This window comes from Elaeis guineensis, chromosome 7 (assembly GCF_000442705.2).
Source record: "Elaeis guineensis isolate ETL-2024a chromosome 7, EG11, whole genome shotgun sequence".
NCBI classification, from domain to species: Eukaryota; Viridiplantae; Streptophyta; class Magnoliopsida; order Arecales; family Arecaceae; genus Elaeis; species Elaeis guineensis.
In genome coordinates this window covers 101,473,892-101,495,333 of record NC_025999.2, presented here as the reverse complement: position 1 = coordinate 101,495,333, position 21,442 = coordinate 101,473,892, and the positions used below count along the sequence as shown (strand labels likewise).

Genomic DNA, 21,442 nt, shown 5'->3' with positions numbered 1-21,442 from the left:
ATTTGGAGTGCTTTAAGATATATACAATATATAGTTTTTAATTATAAATCATTACTAAAAATACTTTAAGATCTATGCAAATGGATGAATGAAGTTTAAAATGCTTTGGGATCTGTGTTATATATGATCCTTAACTATGAGCCATATACTAAATATGTTTTAAAATCTATGTACGCAGATGAATGAAGGATATAGAGCACTTTGAGATTTGTACGATGGGTGATGCTTAACTATGAATTATATATTAAGGATGCTTTGAAATCTGTATAGATGGATAAATGAAGAGATTCGAAGTGCTTTGAAATTTGCATGATGGTGATCCTTTTACTATAAGCTATATACTAAGGGTGCTTTAAGATCTGCATAAAGGATAAATGTATAAGTTTGGAGTATTTTGAGATCTGTATGATGAGTGATCCTTAATTATAAAATATATACCCAGGATACTTTGAAATCTATGCATGGGATGCATGAAGGGGTTCGAAGTGCTTTCAAATCTGTATAGTAGGTGATTTTTAATTATAGACCATATATTAAGGGTATTATGAGACTTGTGTAGACATGAATAAGGGGATTTGTAGTGCTTTGAAATCTACATGGTGGGTGATCCTTAACCGCAGGCCAGATACTAAGGATGTTTGAAAGTGAGCAAGCATATGAACGAAGGGATGCGGAGTGCTTTGATATTTGTACAATTGGTGATCCTCAATTATATGCCATATGCTAAAAGTGTTTTGAGAGTTGTGTAGATGGATGGAGATATTAAGAGTGCTTTAAGATTTGTGCTAGGAAGATCTTTAACTATAGTCGTATAACAAGCGTTGCTGGTGGTCTCTAAGTGGAAGTTGAGGAGGTTTGTCACCTATCGACCTGGAGCTTGATGTAGGGCTGAGGTCAATGCTTCTTTGAGGAACTAAAACACAAGTGCACACATCGGATATTCTACAATGGAGGATTGTCCGATACTTAAGTTAGCCGGAGATAGAGAGCAGAATGAAATAGGAATAGAAGGGAATAGGTGTTGCTCTCATTATGTTCTTAGTTATCTGAGGGTCCTCTTGATCCTTCTTTTTATAGAGGGGGAGTAGTTGAGTGTTATCTTGAAATTCAGTAAGAAAAGTGGAAATTTGCACCCACCAATCTGAAGATTGCGGTTTATTGGTTATGGATATTGTCCGCATGCATTAAGTGCAAGGATTTAGCTCACATACTAGGATTGAGGGAAGCCATTTGATATTATGAGAGACTCCATTGAGTTAATTTTGCCTCATATCTGGTTGATGGTCCATGATTAGCAAACACTGAGGTGGCACTTCGGTATGAATCTATGGTTCATCAAATATGCATTGGTTTGCCAGCTACGATATCTATGCATGTCTAACCTCTAGGTGGGCACTCATCGAAGCTCGATGTCCATCCATAGTTGATGTCGGGAAGTTGTTTTGATGGGACAATATGGTTGCTCAATCTTCCATCTATCTCATGAAACTTTGACATTCGAAGAGGCACCATGGCACCGATTTTACTCATTATCAGTCATTAGCGACTAGTTCGAGGTGGGTGCACAGTCATCACCCGAGGTCAGGGAGGTCGAGTAGGTAATTCTTCCCACAACACCAACAAAACTTTAAAATCTATGCTAGAACTTCATCATATAAATAATTAATACGAAGGATATTTTAGTCATAATATAATTTTATGCTAGCATGCAATGGTCACGTGATATTATTTTGTTAAAAGGAGATGAATGGTAAGGCTAGTTTGAAATGATTTAAAAAATTGAAAGATTAATTTGCAACTTTGAAAAATCGAGGGATATCTCTAAAATTTGTGCAAAATTAATTATTAAAAGATGCTTCTTTTTATTTTATAATCTCTTACACTTCGACAATTTGATGTCCCTAATGGCTTGTTAGATAGATCCCATGTCTCTTCAACGTTGGAGTATTTTAACATTTTCTCTTTAACTTTCATGGTAAACAATTCGTTCGTGCCAAAAATAGATAACTTTTTTCTGGCATATGTCACATGAGTGAGCTAGTTGGAGGTCATGTTGTTTTGACCAGGATATCGAGTTTTTTTTTTTTCTTTCTTGGTAGAAGCGGATCTCAAGTTAGAAAGGTTGCGGCAGTAAAGCTTCGATTTTGGGGTGGCTTCATTGGTGTGCACTACTTGGTCCAATTGTAACAATATGTATGGCATGATGAAGGATGCTTATGCAACTAAAGAAATCTAAGGAGCTCTGATGTTGTCAAGAAGTAATTTATGAAAAATAATATTGTATTTCTCACCAATAAAAACAAGAAAAAGGAAATGAAAACGTTAATTTGAGCGTGCCTGAAAAGTAAAGGAGATTCTTGTGAAAGAGTCATCCGTCCCTAATTTTGGATCATGAACCCAAATTTTTGTGTTCAAGAAATATCACATTTCAATACAAGGAATATAATTCCACATATCCTCTTTAATATGTACTCCTGCATTTTTACCAAAAAAAAAAAGTGCTCCTGCAAACCGGTTATACAGCAGCACCATAAAACTTACTAACAAAAAGTCAATGAAATATTAAAGATCCCTGACTCGTTACTTTTTCTTTTTTTTTTTTATTGTTTTTCGTTCTATATTTTGATGTCAAAATAGGGTAACTTTAATATACATAATTGTTCAGATAACTTTTTATTTACCATACATAAGTAAATGAATGTATTTTTTTTTTTTTTTTGTGTGTGTGTGTGTGTTTGTGTGTGTGTAAAGAATGATGGACTAGGATCTGGTTAGCCAAATCTTAGAAGTTGGACCTAGTGAAGTAGGAACCAAAGATGGATAACGATGATTCAACCAATAAAATATGATATATTATCTTTAAATTACCTCTTCACAAAAATCGATGTAATTTGGAGACCTCTAATATAGTCATCAAATAGAAAAAAAAAACGAAAGAATCCAATCAAGCAAAATTATAAGATGAATATCGGCAAATTCTTAAATATAATTTACCATCTCTAAACTACTTATATATTAAAATCATATGATTTAAAAATACATTAAGTGGCTAATGAATATATTTGTACCACTGGTTCCGGAAGTTTTCAAAATTTTTAATTTTTGATTTAAAATATATTTTTGCATGATCAAATGTGATTGGAAATCTAGCTGCATCCTTATTTTCCTCTATATACAATAACTTTGTCCTAAAATATCCATCATATCATATGTAAGCTACGCCACATGAGACTACCGTTAGTTGTGATGTTGATGTTATAAACTTTAATAACACTTGCAGCTGATGTTATAACGGGGCTCCCTTTCAAATTCCATTTGTTTTAAAAAAATCTCTTTTTGGCCCATGCAGGTCTCGAACCTGCGACCTTCGCGTTATTAGCACGACGCTCTAACCAACTGAGCTAATAGGCCAGATGGCATTGTGCAGAATCTTTAAATCTATCAGCTGTTCTTTGTCGGTGCAAATTTGCGCTGGCCTGAGACTATGCTGCTGGGCACTGTCTTTACACTGAAAATATATTTTATGAGGTCCAGTTTCTTCACGGTTATTCTGCTACCAAATGGATGTGTTTGATTTCTATTACAACCTGAATTTAATAATCCAACAGCAACTTGGTTTTCTATGCTTTACGGGTTTTATTTCTGGGATGCATGCTCATCCGCCATGTTGAGTGGGTTATTATCTACGGTAGCTGTCGTGGATTTTAGGGTGTTTTGTTGTGTTCTACTATTGGATTCACTCAGCTTTTAGGTCGTGCTCTGTTTTTTTTTTTTTTTGGTGCTTGGCTCTTTAATTAGCTTTAGACTTTAGCAGCTTTCTTGGATCTTATGGGCTTCTGTAATGTTCTGTTGTTCTATTGTGCGACGCTCTTCGTAATGTTGATCAGTTCAACTTTCTCTGATTTAGTTTCAATCAAAAAAAAAAAAAAAAAGGAAAAAAAGCTGTCTCTTATTTGGTATCCTTGTAGCAGTAATTTGTCATGCCGTTTCTTCGCATTCTTTCTGTAGCATGTGCGCTGTAATGATAGCAAGATGTATACTGTAATGATAATAAGGTGTATTATGATGTATTTGCTGCAATCCTCGTACTTTAACAATCCTTTATTCGATTACCTAAGAAAAAAAAAATAATCTTTTATTCGCAATATAGCCACCGGTTCCTCTTTCTACAAAATAAAAATAAAAATAAAAACATCGAGCTAATAGGCCACATCTTAAGATCCGTGTTAGATTTTTTTTTTTTTTTTAGAGTCCAATAAGGATAAATTTCTTCTTCCAATACCTTATCCATCCCCCTGTTAGGATACGGCCTGGCATTCCATCTCCAGCCCTGTTTTTTTTTTTGCATGAAATCATCTCCAGCCTGGTTGCCCAGCATTGGAAGCCAACTTGGTGCTCACGTCATCTTATGTTGTTTCCACATTTTAGGCCGCAGAGGGGTTTATCTTTCATACGAAAAAATGACTGATCTTCTCTCGCAAGTCGCAACGTTAAGAATGGAGATGCGGTCTAATGGTTGACGCAGAAGATTAGTCGTTCATTCGCGCAAAAGATGCGACCTGAACAACTGCGTTCTTTCATCACGCGAATCAAATATAACCGTTGGATCTCCCCTGACGTGCATCGCACGCCACCTGCGTTCGCAGATGACAGCAAGGAAACCGGGTACTCGCCACCTTCGAGTCGCCACCTCGTGGCCGGAGAATAGAATCCCAACGGTAAACAATATGAAGCCATCAGTCCATCACCCGAGCACCTCACCTTCGAGTCCACATCCTCGTTCTTTCTCCCCCATCGGATCAAAAAGGAGGGAGGGTTTCTTCCCATCGAATCAAAAACAAAGGAGCGAGGGGAGGGAGGGCGTTCGAGTCCAAGTCTTTCCTCGTTCTTTCTCCCCCATCGAATCAAAAAGAAGTGGGGAGGTCCTGTCCCTCGCCCCCAGCCGCCCACGCGGCCTCAAGCTCCGCTCCTCCTCCTCCTTTCCCACTCCACCCGGCACCGACTGCCGCCGGATCACCTTCGATCCCATCATTGCCGACATCGAGCGCCGCTGGGAGGACCGCGAGTGGGAGCAGGCCCACTTCTTCCCCCACAGCGGTGGCGGCGATTCCGCTCTGGCCATGGAGGCCCAGCCTGAGTGGGAGGACTTCGTCGACGCCAAGGACTACATTAACGACGAGGACCTTTTCAATGTCACTCATCGCATCATCGATCTTTTTCCCAAGATCGACATTGGCCCCGCCGACGGATTCGTGAGCTCCGACGAGCTCACTGAGTGGAACCTCAGGTAGGCGGAGAGGGAGGTGATGCACCGGACTCAGGGAGACGGAGAGGGGAGGTGATGCACCGGACTGAGCGGGACATGGAGCTACACGACAAGAACCGCGACGGCCTCTTCTCCTTCCGGGAATACGAGCGCCCAAGCTGGGCCTACCGGTTCCATGGTCAGTAAAATCCGATCCCTAAATAGTAGATTCGGTAGTCTCTGGAATTGAAAAATGTAGGTATTCCAAGCGATTTATTTTTTACCTTCGCTTTCCCTTTCCTTCTGTTTTTTTTTTTTTTGGGGGGGGAGGTGTTTAAATACTTTTAGAGGGCTAGGTCCCTGACGGTTCCTGGGATTGCAGCGCAGGAACAACTGCGGTTAGTGGCAAATTTACCTGCATGAATTGACACAGTTGTTGTCAGAATGCTTTAACAACTTTGGCGTAGTAGTATGCCTAAAGGTTTTTCATTTTGTTTCACATTGTTTGGAAAAGAAATGGGATTAAACTAGGAAAAAATGTTTCTTGAAGTTGGAAAAAAATGGAAAAGAAAGATTCAGAAACTTGGTGATGTAAGGGTCCTTTTAATGGATACCCTTGGGCATTTATTATAAACAATGCCTTCCTTATCCGAGTAATCTGTTGGAATCCGATGTGACTAAAGGATTATACTTCTTAGGCTGTGTATAACGTGCTATGTTTCTTAATTTCCAATTGTACAGATTTCAAATGGGTGCGGTATAATGTAGGGATTGGTGGAGACAATTAGGGTAGGGAAAATCATCAGATTACGTCTGATACCCAAAGAATTTAGTTAAGCTAGATGCCCGATGAAAATGAAACATAATCCTACTTAGAACCCAAAAATGGGGGTAGTTATGCATTGATATTCATCTAAATTTGAGAAATTAACACTGTACATGAGTTGTGAAAGCCTTTGAAAAATAAGTTGCATTAATTCTTTATATTATAACTGCTTGATTTACTTTAAATTCGTAACATATGCTGTGGTTAAGCATTGATCAAAATACTCGCTGAAATAAATAATAAAACTTAATGGCTAATAACCTAAACAGAAATGGATGCTTCCTCTGTCCCTCTCTAAACCTTCTAATATTTTTTATTGAATTGTTGCCTTCTAATTTATGTTAACATTGATGTACAAGCTGTTCTTTTTGAGCCTTCTATCTGGGGAGTTGAGCTTCATGCCGTCTGGGCGGATATTATCTATGCCAGGTAGGAGCTGTAGGCGGAGAGGATTTTCATAGAGGAAGATTTTGTATTCATAGGGTGAAATGTGTCCGTCGGTTCTGTGGGATCTTTTGTATTCTAATTTTATAAATTGTACTCACACTAGAGTGGTGTGATCGCCCGCTTGTACCAAAAAAAAAAATTTATGTTCAAGTTGTTGGCCTTTCTACCCTTCTTTTGGGGACTTCTTATTTACATATTATAATTGCATTGTTATTTTGAATTTTTGTGTTGATGTATAACACGTAAAGCTTTCTTGTTATTTTTGCCCCATGCCAGCTATTATCTTTAGATAATGAAGATGCATGTGGCCTTTGGTACATGAATCAAAATGTTGGGTTCGGGATAGGATTTATGCATTTGAGGTTCAACATTGACATTACACAAACATGCATGAACTCTTATGTAGATATGACATATATGTAGTTGATTCCTCTTTATAAAACATTATTTTAGTGCCTTTGTTTCCATTTTTTTGTAGATAGTGGTTTAACTGATGATCAAATGTGTTGGTGGAAAGAAGATCACTTCAATGCTTCAGATGTGGGTGAGAATGGTCTTCTAAATCCTACGCAGTTTAGTATGTTCTCTGCTTATGTTTACCTTTAAATTCCACCTCTTAGCTTTTGTACTCATGTTTTTGAATTCTGTTTCTTTAGCTTCCTATATCCAGCAGACAGTAGCAACAAAGCTGATTCACTGATTATGTAAAGAAAAAATATGGAGCAACTTATTGCCTAATCATAACTTAATTGGTGATGAGACTATTTATTACTACCAAATAGTTATTACTTCTTCTAGCTCTATCTTGCATGCTTCTTGGTACATGCTTGGGATCATCTCAATGTCTCTATATATTCAAATGTGGACATTATTTATAGCTGACTTATCAATAAACTTGGCATATGGAAATTTGAAGACCATATTTTTTGAATATGTCTTGTTCTGACCGGGATAGTTAGGAATATTCCATTTTGCTCTTAATTATCTATGAATTCTTTGTGCTTTTCATATTTGAGTTTATAACACATTCCTAGATATTTAGACTAAGGCAATAATAGGCATGCACAGATGCAGCAAATACTCTGTGTACATTCATGTTCACTCACAAGTAGACCTAAGCAATTGTCGGGTTGGGCACGGTTTGAGCTAGGTCATCAGCCAATATCAAGATAGAGAGCTCAAGCTTAACCCAATTAAACTTTAGGCTTGAAATCCAAAGGCCAATATTGGCCCAAGATTAGACCACAAGTCCCAGGCTCAGCTCAACCCAACTCGGCCATGCACTTTTTTACTTCCCTTGCTACCTTCTTTAGCCTCCTTGTTACTTCCTCCACTATCTATTATTCCTCCCTCTATATACCAACTTCCAAACCCTTTGCTAGACCAAAGGTGCAGTCCACCCCTAGTCTTTCCAATAGCCTCCATTATGGTAAACAACATTGTCAGAAGCTTTGTCAGAATTCCTGCAATACCTAACCGTAGATCCATCTGGAAGAGAGGGAAAGAGAGATGCAAAAATAATGAGATAGAGGGCTCAAGGTTGGTGGGTCCATGCCTTGATGTCTCTGCAAGTAGGGGACTTAGTGGTGCCTGGGAGTTCTAGAGAGGACAAAGGTGGGGAAGGGAAAACAAGGTAAGGTAAGTGAGGCTTTAGAGTAGGAACTGATTAGGATCGACTATCGAGGGTTAAAATTTGGTCTAATATATTTAGAAATATCTCATAAAATCATTGAGCTAGGTTAGGCTAAGCTTTTATTCTGATTAGACTTCGATTTGACCAAAAGTTGATCATGTCTAGAAATTTGGGCTTGGCATGGCCTTTTGGGCTTGGAATGCATACCCAAGCTTTCCAAAATTACTTTTACCAGTCTCCTACTGGTATGCAATCCAGCGCCAAGACTGCAAAAGTTGGTTACTATAGCATTACAATTGCTGTTACTCAGAAGTCCACTGTCATGTGTATAATTATCATTAATCTAAAATTTAATTCTATTCCTTAGGCAAGAATCTATGTTGCAATTTTATTTTACAATTTAATTAGCTAAATTAATATTAGAATGTAATATTCATTCCTTCATTTTGTATGGAGACAACAGAAGAAGAATGGCGATTCCGATTCCTAATCTTCCATTCCCATTATGATTCTATTTCATTCCTACGAGTCAAACATATTGTAAGCCTCTTTATCCTGCCTGTTTATCCAATGCATGCCTCGGAGCTGTAGTTGTCGAGATATATGATCATTTTTTTCTGTTTATTAACTTTACACAGAATCAAATTTCCTAGCAGATTACTTTTTATTAGCAGTAGAAGTACTGTGTGGACTTTGTAATATCTCCCCCAAAACATTAATCACCTTTCTTATGTCCTTTTGCATTTACAGATTGAAAGCATATGGACAAATTTGGTGCCACTGCCATTTCTTTCTTATAAAAATCCCTATACCATCAGAGTCGTGATTACTGTATCAAGCTATTGTTCATACTTAGTGCAATATTTGCATATCTGGAGTTGATTTACCATTATAAGAAATAAGCTCTTTGTATTTGTATTTAATTGCTTACTAACATCTCTTTTGCTTATTTATTGGATGTAAATATCAATTAAAGCATCATGAAGTTGATATCTGGAACTGCACAGAGAATTTTGTTTCCTGAAAAATACAAATCTATGGATTGAGGGTTGTGGGAATGCTAGGATCAGGTCAATCTGATAGATATGGTTGATTAAGGAAAGCGGATTCAGTGCCTTTGGGAAAGGGATTAAAATTTCTAGTGAAATGTGACACAAAGAAGACAATAGGACAAATTGTAATAACTCATAGATGATGAGATGTGCAAAGGAATTGAATAAGATATGCTATCCGGGATGCAAATAATGAAATATTTGGGTGCACCATGTTCGATATCCTCCTAGGTGGAAAAGGATGGAGAACTAGATAAGCTGATAAGGGTCAAGGATGCAAAATTCTCTTAATGCTCAGTCAATCTCCTCTAAGGTGGAATGAGACTTCATGTTGTGGAACTTTAGACCAAGGTTAGGGATGTAGGATCCTCTTGATGCTCATAGTGATACATATAAGAGGCATCAAAGTCCTGTCTATGTCAGCGTACTCAAACATCCATGTGTGTAGAGTGTGGTAGATATCTCAAATAAAGTCTCTCTTTTCTTATGATGCAAAATGGTAGTTATTTCTAGCAATAACTATCCTCTTTTGGGTGGTTTCTTGTCTTGATAGCTTGGTGGTTGCTGGCGGTTCCTTGTATGGATGACTTACTTTTGTCCGGGTAAGTTGCACTAAATAGTTAATTTCAGCAAGATATTACTCATGTCTAGTCTCTTTATGAGTGACAAGTGGCCATTCATGGTCCTTTTAAGTGTTAAGACATAAGTAATTAGTTGTATATCAGCCACTTATATTATAGTTGGTTGATGATTAATAGCTTCCCTTTTTTCCCCTTCCCATATACTTTGGTAGAAACTAAGCATGCTAAAATTGGGTTAATATTCATGAATGTCAATAATCCTAGTTTGGATGATTGAGGTTTCTCTATCATGTTTTATCAGAAGTTCTGAGAGCTTTAAGAGGGAGACTTTTCCGAGAGTTCAGCACATAGTTTGTGAACATCCAAATAACATTTATCATTGTTTCCAAGCAGGCCACGGCCATGGAAGAGCAAGTATTATTTGCAAATTAGCTTGTTGAGAGGGCTCTATAATTTCATTCATCATAGGGCTAAATGATAAGCAACATTCCTTATTCGGCATGTATTTATGTTGAACAATTTGCTCTCACAGAGTGAGCATGTCTAAACTCTAAAGTAGGGACAAGAGACGTTCTACAGTGTGCATTTTTGATATTGAGAAATTTTATGTCTATTGAAGGAAAAACCGTCTTTTTTCCTGTAGGATCTTCCAGATCTAATGAGATCTAGGACGGAATATTTCAAAAAAAAAAATCCTATGATATTTCAGATCTAAGGTCTATTAAATCTGATTCTTATTATCTGATATTTAATCTAAAATTAAATATAAAATTTGAAGATTAGAGAAATACCTTTAGGGTAACTAGATTACCCTGTAGATGATTGCAGCAATGCCCGAGGTTCTAAAATAGCCACGCAGTCGCCTGGCCTCTACCGGTATCTACTCGAGCAGGATCTGGATCGTCTTCTCCTCACGAATTTCTGCTCCAAAAATCAGATCTGGATCTGATCTGGAAGATCTTTAAAAGATCTTCTGAAACTGGAGCAGCAGCTTCTCGATAAATCCCTGCAGCTTTCTGATCAGGGAGCCACTATGCCTTGGACAAGCACCAAATGGATGCCCAACTTCTTGGACGTGAAGAGGGGAGAGAGAGCAGAGGGGATGTGGCGAAGTGGAGGGGAATCTCGTTTTTACTGGGTATTGAGCAGAATCTTAAAATCCTAGGCGCAGACAGGGTTTAAATAGACCCTGCTGCGCCATGCAGTGCCACATCATTCTATCAATCAGAAAATTCCAATTAATTCTGAAAAAATTCTGATTGGTGGAGTGATGTCATCTGATCATATCATATAAGAACCCCACCAAACCCTCCTACTGTTGGCGCCAACACTGGATAAACACAGTGAGATTGGCGCCCAACAGTTTGAGTCGATCAAGGCATAGAGTCCTCATCTCATGGGACTCTATCCTTATCCACTTGGGGCGCACGCCCAATCTGATCTTGACACCCACTTTGAGGCCTAATTTAGCAGGTGGACACTCCACAAAAACTCTCCAATGACCTCTTGCCAAGTGGCCTTCAGTTTAAGATCCATAAGTCAACGTTTGACCGATGTACTAAAACGAAAATGGCAGGTGACAGAAATTGACAGGTGTTGTCTTAAATTCATCTCATGAATTAAGACAAGACTTTTCTGAGCTGGACTGGCTCCAGTCAGACTGAAAGAAATCTTCTCAAAGTTTTTTGGGTGAGTCAAATCACACTTGACTCAGTCGAGACGAAAAAAATTGCACGAGGAGAAAGTTAGGCTCAATCGTGTGCTAGCACGATTTTCTTGAACCTAATTGGATCTAATCCAAATCAATCAAACTGGGCTAGCTCAATTGATGACATCCAGACCCTAACTCTTGTTTGTGTGACCCAGTTAGGTTCATTTTCGTATGGTAATGAGACATGTCGTGATCTCATCATCGAAACTTCTTTCGATGGACTAGAACTCTTCTGATTCAGATAATTTAGAATGATCGATCATCAATATCATTCTAATTGCTCTCAAAATCTACCAGTGATACCTAGCAGTATATGGTGACAACCCATCAGAAATGAAGACGAACCTCTTGGTGCAGCTACCTGTGTGATTGAGTTCCTCTATCATGAGTCCCGACTGAATTAGGGTTAAGGTGAACTCGTCCAACCCAACATCAGTCATATGAATCAATCGATCGATCTGAGTCCGATGTGAAATCCCAATGAAAAACTCTTTTTCATTATTTCACTCTGCCATGGCCATAGGCTTAAGGACTCGATCTTTCTATCATCATAGGACTACTCCTCTCATCTACCGAGGTTGATAGACCCTATTTTGATGCAATCTGATTCCTACAATGAATATGCTATAGCCAACATACACCTCAGGGTTCCGAATGGCTAGGAGACCGAGTTATGGTATAGTCAAACTATAACACACTTAAGGTGAACTGTCAATGTACCTCGGTCAAAGAACTAGACACACAGCTGCAGCATCGAGCTAGTCATCGATGAGAAGGTAGACTTCCTTATGACTGCTCGAGGTGGTCACGCTCAGTACTCTCGTTCTCAACGAATACCTGTACTCTCGCTCTGATGTCTCTACACCGTAGACTCAAGACTCATCTACCCTAAGAAAGCGATCGTACACCAACCTTCCGGATCGATCATCATCCTCGTGATGATCCTATGGTTAGGAGCTGTTTATAAGTTAGTTATGTAAATTCATGCCTTAAATTTTCAACTCTTGAAAATATGAATTAACATTCCTACTAACTCAAAGGATGTATCACAGACATAATGTACACAATGTGATAGTAGAATAACCCTTTTATTCATTTATAGTCAAAATTACAAATTTGTCCTTACATTTGTACAGAATTGTGTCAGCCAATCTGGCATCTAGGGCACACATCTAACAGCTATGTATATTCGAGTTGCTTGTTGTATCTCCTACAGTATAGGGTTATGGAAGTTAGTGATTTTTTTTTTGGTTAATGATCTTGTCTTCTTCTTATTTCATCATATCTAGTGACTCTCCTATTAAGAAAAATAATGTTTTGGGACAATGAGATTCTTCATCCCCTGCTGTTCATTTTGATTTGAATAGTCTCCGGTCATGGATTATAGCATTTGTAGTGGTCAACTATTGGGTGGGGGGTATTATGGCAGTGTGTGGATTTTTGGTTCACCACTTAGTGAAACTCACTAATTGCTTCCTTTCTGTGCACATCAACAAATAACAGAAAGAGGGAGCATATCGACGTTATGATAGTTGATCTGACCTTGCATTGCTATTATATGGCCTATATACTTGTTGGCCCAAGCATTTTGTAACGTTCTTAATGCTAACATGTTACTGACAGTTGGTCTCCTCATGAAGCCCTCAGCTTCCTTTTATTGTCCATGCCCCAAAGCTACCGTATATAAAGTTGCATTGATGTCAGTATTGCATCATCAATGGCGAAATCTCTTATATTGGGTGCAATTCTTTACTCCTATAATGCTATGAAGTGGTCACAAATCGTAATGGTGTGTTTGATAAAAACACTACATAGGATCTCTTAAGATTCTTGTTCACTATAGGCTATTAGCTTTGTCAAAAGGTCCACATGCTTGTCAAATATTATCATATTTACTTTAGCAATAAGCCATGCAAAATATGCACTGCCTGAACATGTTTTTTAACCTTATCTTCATAGTTCCTTGTTTCTTGGGATCAATAATTTTATCCCTTTACTGTCTATGATAATATCTAAATAAATGCATCTAAAGGAGGGTCTTCCATCCATGTAGTGTGTTAAGCTGTTTGCAGGGATGGCCTTTTTCTACCCATGTAGTGTGTAAACAGGGATCCTTTATACCAGCAGGGTTGAACCATTTCCTGACAAACAATAGATCAGTTGTTCTCATGATTGAAGTGTTTGCCTCAGTTAGGATCCATATGCATCATGCTGTGGCTGTCAGAGGCCCTCATTGTTCTCATGCACTCTTGCTGGCATGGAGGTTATCTTTTTCACACCTATTCCCATGTATTGATAGAAAGAAGGTACTGCATGGATTGCCATCAATCAGTTTTTGATGAGCTTAGAGATTGATTCTCACCATTGTGATTGTGAACATTTCCCTTGCATTTCCATTTCTCTTCATAACCAAGTCGGGCTACCATTTTCTTCTCAACAATATATTTACATGATCCATGAGTTTTTTCACTAACAACATGATCCGGGGGTTTATTATATGTACACATATTGAGCTATTTTTGCTCATCAATGAAGGGCCGCATTATGCTTCCTCATTAAACATAATTTTTTGCAAATGAAGGTCTAAAGGACTTTCAAGTTTGCCAGTTCAACTTGCAGCGAAGATGGGATATGATTATTAATCTTGCACATGACATACAATTTCATCTTTCACATCTCCACTTGGATATTTGCTGATGGAACTCATTTCGCTAAAAGAAAATAAAATTGCGTGGAATAATATCTGGTTTTGTTGAAAAAATCCACAGTTTAATATCGTCTTGATCATTATATGGCATTGCTGGACTAGGTTCAACACAATCATCTAATTTATTTGCTGAAAACATAACTAATGTAGCACATTCTGCAAAAGATTTCCAACTGGAAATGCCAGTATTTTCCTCTGTTGTCGACATCCTTATCATTGCTAGTTATAGGACAAGCATCACTGCCGTCCTAACCATGTCACTTCAAATATATTTTTTTTTTGATGGAGCATGTCACTTCAAATATTTGTTACATGTGTTTTTTCTCATTGAGATTTGAAGTTTTCTGTAACCATTTGAACCCATCCAATGTTAGCATGCATGAGTACTCCTAAGGTGGTCTGGAAAAGATTATTCTAGAGATGTTAAACTTCCACTACTGTGAACCTGTCTTTTGTGGAGGGTCGTATTCTTCTCTACCCTCTTTTTAACCTTACATCTTTCTGATATTTTGAACCCAATTTTCACTTGCCCTGTCCTAAACATTGTATAATTTTGTCTAGATTCTTTCTGATCCCTAACAACCTCATCTTCAGTCTGAACATTTTTGATACATGAAGAAACAATGATGCTGGGTTTCTTGCAAGTCATTTTCTGCAAGTTATGTCACTGTTTTTTGTGTATAATGTGATCCCATCATGTACTGTATTTTCTTGTCGTCTCCCACTTCTTTGGTGTCCTTCAACAATGTTTACCTGTAAGAGATAGTGCTCAAGGCAGTTATAACTTGTAAGGAACAATCACTCAGCTTCATCATCGTCATATATGCCATTGACCTTCTGTCTTCTTTGTTCATAGTAATGCTGTAAATATCTCTATGATCTGATTTTTATATGAGAACCAAACAAAATGAATTGGATCATTTTTGTCATTAATTAACCAAAAGAGCAGGCCAGGTCTCAGTTGGATTTGATCTCATGAACAAGTTGTAGATTTTCTGATCAAGTGCTCCTCTTCACACAATCAGCTTCTCTGACCGTATTGTTTGGTAAATAATCAGGTCTATTCAGGCAGAAAGTAGTGGAAGGAAATAGAACAAGTTGTCTTTGTCCTTGCTCAGCTTGATTTGATTTGAAAGCGCTGCATGTTTCCCCTCTTTCAAAATTCAGCAGCTGTGGATCTCTCATTCCTTCCTACTGCTTCTCGCTGTTCTCTCTTTCTGGGGATTCTTGAAATTAATGAAGCACTTGAATTTGCCACAATCTGACTTTACTAGAGTATACTAGTATAGTTCAGCGCCATTCTTCTAGTACAATCAGCATGCCCTAATGATGCTGTTAGCATTCGAGAAGATTGATTGTAGGCAATTGGATTATTTTTTAATGGATTACTGGATCAAGGAACCAGGTTTTGTTTTCATAGAATTAATTGTGTTTTTCACTTCTTCATTTATGAACTAATGGACATGTGATTCAGATGAATATGGGCAAGTATTTGTTTTCACTCTCATCTATTGGTTTTCCATGTTAATTATGTTTTTGCTGCTGAGGTAGGAATACCATCTCCTTTGTAGACTAGCGAGAATTTGTAAGAAGGCTCGGTATTGTGATTTTTGTAGTTCATAACTGTACTATTATGCGGAGCAGTACATCTGGTATATGCAAGCTCCTTTAATTAATCCAGAATTACCCTTTTTAAGCTTCAGATTTTATTCCAAATGTCTTTCATAGTTTAAGTAATGCTCCTAATCTCTTTTTAGCGATTCAGTAATAAATGGCAACTCTACATGCAGATACAAATAAAGATGGACGCTTCAGTTTGAGAGAGATGATCGATAACCGCTATGTATTTTACAGTGTTATTTTAAGTGAGGAAGATGAGGATGGATTTCGCGATGCATTCCATTAGTTCTCTTCAGGTATGTGGTGGAATAATGGTCTTGATACAATGCTTCGCTTTTGATCTACTCTATTGGTTGATCTATCTAGTTTTTACTGGTTGGATGACTGGGAAAATTTTCATGATTCATCTTCTTTTGCATGAATTTGTATCATACAAGCAGTCAAAAGTCAATTTTGTTTTCTTTGCATCAGACTAAGCTTTATACCACTCCATTTCTATGAGTCCCTTGTATATCTTCTGTTGTTTATTATAAGAAGCCCATATCATTTTTAATCATCTAATAATTTGTATTCATGATGAAACATCCTTTTTTAGCAGGTCTGGATATAAGCTAACCCTTAAGCCTAGCAGCACAGTACTACAATACCTGGACTTTCCATGATGAGCTACAAGCACGCTTCTTTTCAGTTTCAATTTGTTTTGTGCTGGAAGATCAACCTACCATACATCTAATTGCATATATGTAGCCCGATAATATGTATTATATTGTACAGTCCTCTTTCTCAAATCTATTTGGCAGATCTGATTGCTTCTCCTTTTCCATGATGATGGACTTGCAGATGTATTTCTTGATGCTAGTATCTGATGCAACGAAATTTTCTAATGTAACCCTAGACTAAGTTCTTTGCTGAACAGAAGTCAATTCAAGTTGAAGTCTCTCGCATCTTGAGATGTAACATATGGCCAGGATTCATTTCTCCACAGCATTACTCAGATCACTTCTTAAATCAGACTTGCGGCATGAGGTTTTCTTTTCCCACCTAGTTGCTTTAACAAATGATTCATTTCTTTTGGCACCTCTGATTGTCTTTAAATTATGCTGCTAGTCCGTTCAGATATACGCTAAGAATACTGATCAATGCAAATTTTTTTGGAGTATTTATCCTGTTGTTGGAGAATAGGTTTTCATGTCTGGGAATTTTCTGGCCGTTGAAGAGCAACAAGAAGTACAATCACTGGAAAACAAGGAGGTGCAAACAAATGAAGCAAAAGAAACAACTGCAAAAAACTGGTCTTTCTGGGTCGCAGCAGGATTCAGGACAAAAGGTCAGAGGAGCTTAACGCAAACAAGTCGGCACGATAACTGCATGAATGGTCACGCACTCACAAAACACACACAGTATGTTCTTAGAATTGGACTTGTACAACCTGGAGTACCTGACATCCCGTTTCAGTTTGACCATTAGTGCTTTAAAACCAAATCATGGTTTTAAATTGCGGTGCCATCGTAACGGTTAATGAGATAAATAATATGAAAAAAAACATAATAGCTAATATTTTTCTAGGAGCAATTATTTTTTACTTCTAGTTTCTTTTAAATAAATAATAGTTTTTTAAATCTCAAATTTGTTCTCAAGATTCCCTTAAAAATATTTTAGGGTCCCAAAAACTATATTATTTTATTTAATAGAAAAGAAAATAATAATAATAACGTTAGCTTTTGTTATTATCTATGTTTATGCTATAGTATTGTTATCAAACCCATCATTTTGGTGGTTACTTAATATTAAAATTTTGACTTACCAAAAAAAATATTAAAATTTTGAAAATTTATCTCTTGAGATAATAATGACCAAAAACAATTTTGATGGGACCGTTCTAGGTGGTAAGTGTCATTTATTATAGTGACCAAAACCTCCCGTAAGTAGAGAGGTCAAAGGGCTGACTGGTTTGCGCGGGTCTGACACTTTGGTTATCATGAGATAGCTTTGTCTTTCTTTTTGGTTTTTTGGTGCTTAGAGAGCTTTTCCCGTTGATTCCGAATGCTTTTAATCTGATCATCTGAAGTCCTTTCCTCGTTTCCTTTTACTATTTTTTTAAGAAAAGGTTTGAAATTTAGGTTGTTTCTTTTTTATTTTTCTGAGCTTGTGAGACGGTGACATTGGGCAGGAGTTTACTTGTGAAACAAAAAATAGAATAACCCTCTCAGTACCTTTTTTTTATTTTCAAGAAAATGTGTATCCTAAATTGAATCTTTATCTTGCTCACGAGTTGGTGTAAGACCTGAGATTGTATCCATAATATCCAGTCATAAAATTCTCTTTAATTATTTTGAGCAGCTATCAATTATTTTCATCTTTTTATTGCTTATCCCAGCATTAGGGTTGGGAATATTTACTGTTGGACTTGACTAAAAGTGTGTCCTCTAAGCCTTCAAATGCATGGTTAATTATAGAACAGTTCTAGAATTATTCTCGATTTTCCTCTTAGCCACCAAATCACTCTCCAACAGTGAGCCAATTCAAAACTGTTCAATTATTCATGAATTATACATGAATTTCACAATTTATTCACAAGTTATTTATGATTATTTTAGCAAACTTTTATATGTTATAAATTAGTAATACCACATAATCTCACTAGTGGTGATTTTTTTAATCATGTGTCATGATTGATTTTCCTATCTTATTTTTGAGCAAATAAGTTTGAAAATAATTTATAAGCTCTTGTTCTACCTTTTTTTTTTTTTTTTTTTTCCTAATTATGGGTTATCCGAACTCTAAACTTTTAAAAAATTTGCAAGATCTTTTTCCCAGTGCCGGAACACTACCTACAGCAGAATTGCCTCACATGTTGAGCTTCTGACCATGTTCAGGTGCTTCCGTCCTTAGCTACAATATTTTTTAATATTTTTTAATTAAAAAAATATTGATTGCAATGATTTGACTCAAAATTTGTTTTCATTCCATGTTCATTTTGAAAATATTCACCAATTTCCTTGATCAGAGAATTAGCCAGATTCTGTTGAGAACCTGGTCTACGTGCTTACGTTATAGTCAAGGAAGATGGCAGTCAGCTATGCCATTTTTGAAGCTAATGTCCCTATCTCTTACCATGAGCAAGGTAATAATTAAGTCTAGCACTATTATTTGTAGAGTAAAAAGCTTTCCAAAGCATGAGGCGGTTGGTTAAGGAGTTAAAGAATGATGAACGAGTAGTCTTGGATGCTTTCAATAACACTAGCATCTATTTCTCAGAAATAATGCTGGCATTTAACTTGTATGGTGCACATGGAAGAAAGTGGAGTTTGGTGGAACATTCTCTCGCCAAGGATGGTAGCATCATAACCGCCATTATGCTATCAGCAACTCTGGATGCTACTTATGGAGCTAGAGCATCCCTATGCTTCTCATAATGATCATGCATCCTCATGATGCATGTACCACATGGGTGTTGTTCATCCGTAGATGGCTGACATCAAAAGATAGATAGATGCCATCAAATAAAGCCATCCATAAGTGCATGTATTTGATGGCCATTCATCTCCTTTGCACTGTAGGAAATTCTGATTGTCTCGTAGCTTCAGTGACAGAGCATAAAAGGGACCGAGGGGCCACTGGCCTCCTTAATATTTTAATCATTCTTCAGATGTTATAAATCCACCAATTTAAAAAAAAAAATCATATAATTAATTTATATATTATTTTTTATTAAAAATAATAATTTTTTTAAAAAATTATTGTTTATTTATTTTTTAATTCTTTATTTATTCTTCAAACTTTGATGTGTAAGAGATTATTGAGATTTTTACACAATCAAAATCATTTTACAGATTACATAAGGTAATATTTTTTACTTATCTTTATTCATATATAAAATTAAATATTTATTGATATTTTTATAATATTTTTAGATATATATATATATTTTATTATTTATTATAAAATATTTTATTTAAAAATTTATTAATAAATTATTATTTTGCCCTCCTAATATTTGATGTCAGGCTCCTCCACTGCATAACCTATTCCGAAAGGTAAAACAACTGCCTCGGATCATTGTTGTTTGCCTTCCACCTTTCTAATTCAAATTTCATGTCTCATCTCCCAGCTTAATCATATGGATGCCGTAATAGTGTATTCAAATCAACTGGGAGGAAATTCCTTACGCTCGTATCATTGAGACCCTACGTAGGGGTTCTACATGGCACCTTGTCAGCAAACTCTTGGCATGGGTACTATTACATCTACTATTCCTATAGTTGGAGCAGGAAACGAGAAGCTGTTTGCCTCCAGTGAATCGTTGTGCAATTTCAAACAAGAGCAGAGCTACACTGTAGGTGCCAGAGAAGCCACTTGCGAATGGCCCAGCATCCATAATCATGTAAGCGGGCGTTGGGAGGACTGGCACTTGGGACATGGCCCGATAACTGGCAATTCAGCCTAAGGTCAGGCTGCACTGCACTTGGTCCAATGCAGTTCTCCCATGTTCTCAGGTATTATTTATTTGAAGATTTGGAGAGAATTAGAAAGAACTCATATACGACTGTGTCGATTAATGCTTATTATAAAATGCTATGCATACCTCACATAGGTTTTGGAGTACTTAATCTGCCATGTGGTATTTGCATAATCTCTTCCAAGGTCAGTTTAGATTTTTCAAAGATGCATCATCCAAGAATCAAATCTAAAAGTTCTGATTGTTAAGCCAGTACAGGACATGGCTCGCTTATTTCAAACAAAGATAAAGATGGAGCAAACGATCAATAGTTCGTATGCGCTCACACCAATGTTGCAATATATATGTTATGAAGTCCACTGTGAATTAACAACATAATTTATAGACAGAAAAGTATACAGCCTAATGATCTATAATTTTTTTCTTTTTTGAGTATTACATTTTGTAAAAGTGGACTCTTCTCCATGTTCTTACTGAAACCTTCGCTCATCTTCATGAACACTTAACCTCTTTTCGATATGCAGAAAAAAACTTGAGTTGGATCATGTTCACCAGCTCCATAGTGGATCAGTTCGATCATCGAGCAACATATGCAACGACATCTGTATTGCACTATTTTCCCTCCAATTTTTTTCTCTATATTTGCGTATGTTTCTTTGTGGTGGGATTGTGTCACCACTGGGCTGGTGGACTTGGTCCAACCAATAACAATCATGATATGGAGAGCCCATCAAAAGTTATGACTCTTTGTTTTTCTATTTAAAAAGAGGAATTGATGCATGGCTTGGACCAAATAACAGGAGCCAACCCTGGCGCAAGCCAGCTGGCTGACGGGTGAGATTGGCGCATAGGAATGCGTGTAGAAGGGAAAGGGTTGGTGGGTGGGGTGTCAAGCGGGACGAGCTTCTTGGCTGCCATCCCGTACACACGCCTCGAGGCCATCTCTGTCATGCTCCCTCGTAAGCCAGAGAACGGTGTAAGACTGTTCACATGATGATGGGTGGATGCATACGGAGAAAAAGAAGAAACATTACACATGTCATGTCTTGTTGAATCGACGGACCCAACTCATGAACTCAATCAGGCCGGCCCCGAAATCCCGTATTGGCAACCCCACCTCGGCCTTTGCTCACGCCTTCCTACTTTGGCTGCCTACTGGCT

At 37.3% G+C, this 21,442-nt stretch overlaps 1 protein-coding gene and 1 non-coding gene across 6 annotated transcripts; one reads left to right on the top strand and one right to left on the bottom strand.

Annotated features, from left to right (window-relative positions):
• Positions 1–3,337: 3,337 nt before the first annotated feature.
• TRNAI-AAU (transfer RNA isoleucine (anticodon AAU)) lies at positions 3,338–3,411 on the bottom strand. Its single transcript has one exon. It is a non-coding gene; the product is annotated as a tRNA-Ile (tRNA).
• A 1,324-nt stretch (positions 3,412–4,735) lies between these two features.
• On the top strand, positions 4,736–18,392 carry LOC105048046 (uncharacterized). 5 transcript variants are annotated; one of them, XR_012142538.1, is made up of 5 exons: positions 4,736–5,444; positions 6,997–7,062; positions 15,993–16,118; positions 16,421–16,848; positions 17,005–18,389. XR_012142538.1 is itself a non-coding variant. In XM_073260533.1 (4 exons), the coding sequence occupies exons 1-4, from the start codon at positions 5,342–5,344 to the stop codon at positions 16,020–16,022; spliced, it is 276 nt and encodes a 91-aa protein (XP_073116634.1). In that variant the 5' UTR covers positions 4,736–5,341; the 3' UTR covers positions 16,023–18,392. The 5 variants fall into 5 exon arrangements, 3 of the variants coding, with proteins under 3 accessions (XP_073116634.1, XP_073116632.1, XP_073116633.1); XR_012142537.1 differs by adding an exon at positions 8,615–8,691 and having other exon boundaries at positions 16,421–18,389; XM_073260533.1 differs by adding an exon at positions 8,615–8,691 and having other exon boundaries at positions 15,993–18,392.
• The last annotated feature ends 3,050 nt before the right edge of the window (positions 18,393–21,442 follow it).